General features: G+C 46.4%; 1 protein-coding gene across 1 annotated transcript in view; it reads right to left on the bottom strand.

Annotated features, from left to right (window-relative positions):
* Nucleotides 1-1,403: 1,403 nt before the first annotated feature.
* C11H17orf64 (chromosome 11 C17orf64 homolog) overlaps nucleotides 1,404-6,445 on the bottom strand; it is a 9,636-nt gene continuing 4,594 nt past the window's right edge. Inside the window, exons 5-6 of the mRNA XM_021177974.1 lie at nucleotides 4,133-4,328; nucleotides 1,404-1,635 (exon numbers count right to left, since the gene is read on the bottom strand). Of these exons, the coding sequence (XP_021033633.1) occupies nucleotides 1,550-1,635; nucleotides 4,133-4,328 (282 nt within the window). The 3' untranslated portion in view covers nucleotides 1,404-1,549. The remainder of the gene's footprint in view (nucleotides 1,636-4,132; nucleotides 4,329-6,445) is intronic.

The following is a 6,445-nucleotide window of genomic DNA, read 5'->3' as shown; positions in this document are numbered from 1 at the left end:
TCTGGAGCTGGAAGCAATGTGTATTTTTTTAAGTCTCTAGTTTCCTCTTTTCCTTTCTTGCCTCTCATGGGTATCATCCAGACCCATCAACTGACTGCTGAGGGTGTGACTCATGTTGTCTGGAATGTGCAAGGCCCTAGTTTTGATTTCCAGCACTGTATAACAAAAGAGGACTGACTGACAAGAGGGCTTAGCAGGTAAAGGTGCTCGCCTTCCAGCCTGACGATCTGGGTTCCATCTTGGGTCCATTTGGTGGTGGAAGGAAAGAACTGATTCCCTAATGTCCTCACCCTGTCTTCACAGTGGACCCTCATAGTATCCACTGACACAGAGGCACACACAATAAATAAATGAACAAATTAAAAATGAATGAATGAATGAATGAATGTAGCCAAGTGTTTTTGAACCTAAGTTTGTCATTTTTGTTGCATACCTGTGTTGCTTCTGTGTACTTTGGGGATATCAAATAACAACGGCCCCAAGAGTTGCACAGGAGTTGTAGATGTGTGAAGTCCATTGTTCAAGGCACGAGGGTTGGGAGGAGCCACCGTAAACTAGGAAGCATATCAGAGAAACCAATGGAACTGCTCCTCCACTCCAGCACCTGCCACATAGGACGCAATTCAAAAGTGGGTAGCTGTACGAGAGGCTAGAAGTTTGACTTTTCATTTAGTGGGAAATGACAGTTATAATATTGGCAACCAATATTTTTAAAATGATGTGTGCAAGTAGAACTCCTCGTTGGGAATTAAATGCATTAGTAGCTGCCAAACTTTGATCACTGACCCAACTCACCATTCTGCTAAGACTTTTGGTATTTCTTCTCCGGGATTCTATTTCTAGCCTCTCGCGCGCACTATACTCTGCTCACAGTCATCTGGAAATCTCTCCAATACCCGAGCGGCATCGGTTCATTCCATTGTACCTCTCCTCCCTTGGCACTGCCTGCCCCACGCTACAGAGAAGATGGAGTCTAGATGATTCAGAGGCTGCTAGACTTGTCACTGACTGGCCCGGTTCAATCAGTTATCCCGTCCTATGCTTTCCTGTGGCTAATATTGATAAAAATCCTTCGTTCTTTTCCCCCATTGGACTCTGATAATCCTCCACACAGGTGACCACAACTATTTACATTGCAAAAAAAAAAAAAAAAAAAAGGTGCTACCTGCCACTTAGGAAGTGGCTCTAAACATTTTTTTCCTTTGTAACAGGGTCTTATTGTATAGCTTTGGCTGGCCTGGAACTCCTTGTGTAGACCAGGCTGGACTTAAGACACACAGAAACCCAACTGCCTCTGCTGAGATTAAAGGAGGGACCACCAAGTCTGGCTTCAAATGTTTTTAAGCAAATGAAAGATGAATGAAGTTCAGGCAATTAAAGTGCCATTGTCTTAAGGATTATTATTTCCCATTTATTTATAATTAGAAATTGAGTATCCTTTTGATGAAGTAAACCTTCTTTACCCTCTTCGACCCCTTCATCCTCCAGAGTATACATGCAAGTGCCCAAGGGAGCCAGGGAGAGCTGGCCTCCACCGCTGTGGCTCTTCTTAGGAGCAGCTCTTGGGAGATTCTGGTCTTTCCTTAATCCTCTTTTTCTTCAGCTTTGGTTTTTGAGGAAGTTTCCTTAAAGAATCTGAAAGAAGAAAAGGCAGAGAGGGTCCCAATGACACCGCAGCTTGTAAGAAACATCTGCAGCGTAGCAAGGAGAGAGCAATCAGGAAAGTTTGTCTCCCTGCTCACTGTGTCCCTTGCTCTTTCTTTCACTGAGCCCTGTGAGGTGGCGAGATGATATCACCCTCTGTGTACAGATGAGGATGCTCACCCAAGCAGAGAGCAAGCATGTGGCATGTCCGAAGCTTTATAACAAGCTAGAGCTGCAGCTCGACTTCCCCTGTGCCCCTCTCAGTTCTCACCACCAATTCCAAGTGCTTTGAGAACACATGTCTGTAAGCAAACGACACTGCCAAGTTTTAATCAATTTATGAACACAGTGCCAAAGAAACACCATACCTGTCACTGTAACGTAGACTCTGAACTGGTGGATTACAAATGACGGGCCTGCCGGTGTTATATGCCTTCCTTGTGTAACATGCGGAGAGGGCATCCTACATCTTCTCTAACCTCTAACATTTTCACCAGGCAAGTGTGTGTGTGTGTGTGTGTGTGTGTGTGTGTGTGTGTGTGTTACTGGGGATTGAACCCAGGTCTTCACATATGCTACACTTGATCTTAGCGAAAAGGCCGAGAAGCGATAGTCTTCACATATGCCACAAGCATTCTACCTGAGCTATGTTCACAGCCCTTATCTCCAAGCTCCAACATCAAGAAACACACACACACACACTGAGAGAGACAGAGACTCCTCCAACAGGTCAGGTTAAAAAGACAGCAAGTTTGTCAAACTGAGGTGTGACCAGGTGGGACACCTGGTGTGAGCAGCCCGTGCAGCAGTTGCCGCTGAAACTTGAATATGGATTCTTTGATTCTACAAAGAGAGCACATTGCCCCGGAAAGGCTGATGCCATTCATTAAAAAAAAAAAAAAAAAAAAAAAAGCAAGTTTAGAGGGCTGGAGATGTGCTTCAGAGGTTAAAAGCACAAGCTGCTCTCCAGACAGCCTGGGTTTGGTTCCCAACATCCACATGGTGGCTTATAACTGCTTGTAACTGCAGCTCCAGGGGATTTGATGCCCTCTTTTGACCTCCATAAGCTCTAAGATGTATATGGTACATAAAAGCTCATGCAGGTACTCACACAAACAGAAATAAATAGCAAAGAAATAAAGAGCAAGTTCAGAGATGGGAGGTGGCTCAGTCTAAAAGAATTTGCCATGCAAGAATAAAGCCTATGATTGAGTCCTCAGCAGGCACACATCTGTGATGCCATTCTGGGGAGGCTGGGACTGGGCGAACAGCTTAGCTTAGTCAGGCTAGCCAGCCAGAGCTCCAGATTCAGTGAGAGTCCCTTAGCTTCAAAAATAAGGTTGGGGAAGTAACTGGGACGATTCATCTCCTACTGGTATCCCCCAGCCCCAGACATGAAGCAAGTTATCTGCAGGTATATAAAGTGTTAATCGTGCAATAGTGGATGATGATAATGTGATGTTTATATCTTCCTATTTTTATTTATGTTTTTAATGTTCTGTTTATAATAATTAAAAGTAGGCTTAGCTGGGTGTGGTGGCACATGCTTTTAATCCCAGCACTCGGGAAGCAGAGGCAGGCAGATTTCTGGGTTCAAGGCCACCCTGGTCTACAAAGTGAGTTCCAGGACAGCCAGGGCTATGCAGAGAAACCCTGTCTCGGAAAAAGAAAAAAAAAAAAAAAAAAAAAAAAAAAGGTAGGCTGGAGGCATAGTTCAGTTGGTAGACTCCTTGAGTGCACAAAGCCTTGGATTTGATCACCAGCACCCAGCACCACATAAATAAGGTGGCTTTAATCCTAATTCTTACAAGGCGGGGGCAGTTGATCAGAGTTTGAGGCCAGCTTGGACTACATGAGACCCTGTCTCAAAAAAATTGTTTTTATTGTTTTAAATTCTTAAAATTACATTTATTTATGGGCCATCACTATGGAGATCATAGGACAATTTGTGGGAAGAATTGGTTCTGTCCTTCTACCCCATGGATCCCAGATATCAAATTGAGGTCATCAGGCTTAAGAACAAGGTCTTTACCCACTGAGCCTATTTGTTAGCCCATGTTTGCTCTCCAATAAGGTCTCACACACTGTAGCCGAGGTTGGCCTGGTAACTATGTAGTATGGGCTGATCTGAAACTCATGGTAACTGTCCTGACTCAGGCTTCGAAAAAGTGCTGGGATTACAGGCACAAGCCGCCACGGGTGACTACTTATGTTAATCCATGCTTGAAGATGCTGGGAATGTTGCTCGAGGATGTAGTACTTACTCAGCACCCGTGACACCCTTGGTTACCTCCAGCTTCTCAGTCCACTGTCCAAGGCTTTCCCCCGGTGTCCCTGACATATACCTAACCTCTCCAATTTGCACTGTGTCACTCACGGCCAGGAGGGAAGAGAGCTGTCAGGCTCAGACTGAGAGAGGAGGCTGCAGCCTGTTCCAGAGAAACCCTCAGACTCTTCCACAGCCCCTTATTCAGGTAGTGGGCATCACCTCCTCTGGGGTAGTGTGAGGACCTTGGCTCCTCCAGCATGACAACTTCTTGGCCAGGGGCTTGCATCTTGGACAACCTCTCCTTCATGCCGCTGATATTTCCATGCAAGCCCCAGGCACTGCAGAGCCTGGGAAGACAGTCCTCCTGGTTGGCAAGCAGTGATCTCTCCGGTGCATCCAAGGGGCAGAGTGCGGCCTGAAATGGGATCCATTGTTGAGGAGACACTAGAGCAGAGATGGGCCATAGTGCTACAGTAGCAGGCTTACCCAACCGCACCCCCAGCTGCTGAGGAACGATGAGATCTTCCTTTTGCCTAAAATGAGGTGAGAGTCACGGGAAGCCGGATGATGTGGGTGAGCCAGGCTGCCACCTGTGTAGTCCAGGTAAGTCTCTCCTGCTAAGTCATCTCAGCACAGCCCATGGAATGCAGTGACCACTGCGCCCAGGGACGTCACTTCCTTTGCTTCCTGCAGTGCTGAGGATGGACACCAGGGCTTCATGTGTGGCAAGCAAGTGTTCTGCTGCCCTCACAGACAGAGCACCTTTGATTTTATGACCGCTTGAGAGTGTGGTTGTCTTGTTTGCTTCTTGTAATGAGACAGTTATGCTTGCTTTGTTTTTAAAATACGAACTCAAAAATTTTAATCTGAGATCCTGAAGCTATATTTTGCAGTTTTTCTGGCCAGTGAAGCCAAGAAAGGCAGGAGTCACTATAATGGCAACTTGTGTGTGTATGTGTGTGTGTTGTTTGAGACAGGCTTTCTTTGTGTGGCCCTGGCTATCCTGGCACTCACTCTGTAGACCAGGCTGGCCTTGAACTCAGAGATCCACCTGCCCCTGCCTCCCAAATGCTGGGATTAAAAGCGTGCGCCACCACTGCCCAGCAAATGGCAACACAGCAGGACCCCCTCCCTTCTCTTAAAGAAAAGATGGGGCTATGTCAGTAAACCTGTAGTGGGACTTGTCTACTTGTGTAAGGCCCTGAGTTCAGTCTCAGCATTGCAAAAATAAAATAAATAAGAGGAAAGGAAAGAAAAAGGATTAACAAAACGATCCAAGTATTCATGTTCAAGAGCAGCAGAGATGCAGAGATGGGGAGGGGCCGACAAAGCAGGTCAGGAGGGCAGTCACCAGGCAGCCTGAGGTTTAGTCTTCCCACTGTGTACTCTGACACAGTTACCTCACCTCCCTGTGCTTGGATGTTTCCTTTACAAATTGTGGGTAATAATTCTAATTGCTACTTAGAGTTACTTGTGAAGATCACAGGAAGGAGCAGAAAGTACTTGACACAAAGGCAATTTTCACTGTTGTTACTTAGGGTATTTGAGTGTGTGTGTGTGTGTGTGTGTGTGTGTGTGTGTGTGTGTGTGTGTGTGTTTTCCAGACAGGGTTCTCTGTGTAGCCCTTGCTTGTCACAAGTAGGCAAGTGTGCACTACAGATTTACCAACATAGCCCCATCTTTTCTTTAAGTGAAGGGGAAGGGGTCCTGTTGTGTTGCCCTGGTCTCTAGACTAGTCTGGCCTAGAACTCAGCAATCAGCCTGCCTCTGCCTCTGGAGTGCTAGGATTGAAGGCATTTGCCTCCATGCCTGGCAGGCTTCTTATTTTGAACCAGAGACTCAAATCAAAATCTGTACTGAAGCTTTGAGCGAGGCCTGAAAGTGAGGTCTGTTTAACATGCAAAAGATTGAGCAATGGATTCTGAGGAAACAGTAAAGAGTTCATTGGCAGATCTCTGCCAAGGTGTGTACTGTACGTCTGCAGCGATGAGAGGCTCTGGAAGGTAAAACTGTGAGTCACTGAGTAGAGCAGTTTGCCAAGAGCTCGGAGGAAGGAAGGAAGGAGAGAGTGGGCAAGGGGATCACACAAAATTGGCAAAGGGCACCTATTCTGGAAGACACTGTAATGGTTGGGACATCCACCAAACACATCAAATCCTGTAACATGAGCTGGGTGTGGTGGTGCATGCCTATAATCCTACCACTTGGGAGACTGAGGCAGGGGCATTATAAGTTTGAGGTCAACCAGGACTCAACAGCAAGATCCCATTTAAAAGAAAAAACAGGGGAGGATCTCACAAGGCCTCCCCTCCCTTGAGGGGCTATAGACTGTCAGTGGCTGCTAGAGAGGGAGGGGCACTTTTCCATCCCATCGGTGTCACTGATAAGGTACCCAAGCTCTTCAAATAACCCCTTACCATGTAGCTATAAGCAACCCTAATTACATTACACACACACACACACACACACACACACACACACACACACGAGAGAGAGAGAGAGAGAGAGAGAGAGAGAGAGAGAGAGAGAGAG

The sequence above is a fragment of the Mus caroli genome, chromosome 11 (genome assembly GCF_900094665.2).
Source record: "Mus caroli chromosome 11, CAROLI_EIJ_v1.1, whole genome shotgun sequence".
In the NCBI taxonomy this organism is placed as follows: Eukaryota; Metazoa; Chordata; class Mammalia; order Rodentia; family Muridae; genus Mus; species Mus caroli.
The sequence above is the reverse complement of the archived record's forward strand: the minus strand, read 5'-3'. Positions and strand labels throughout refer to the sequence as shown.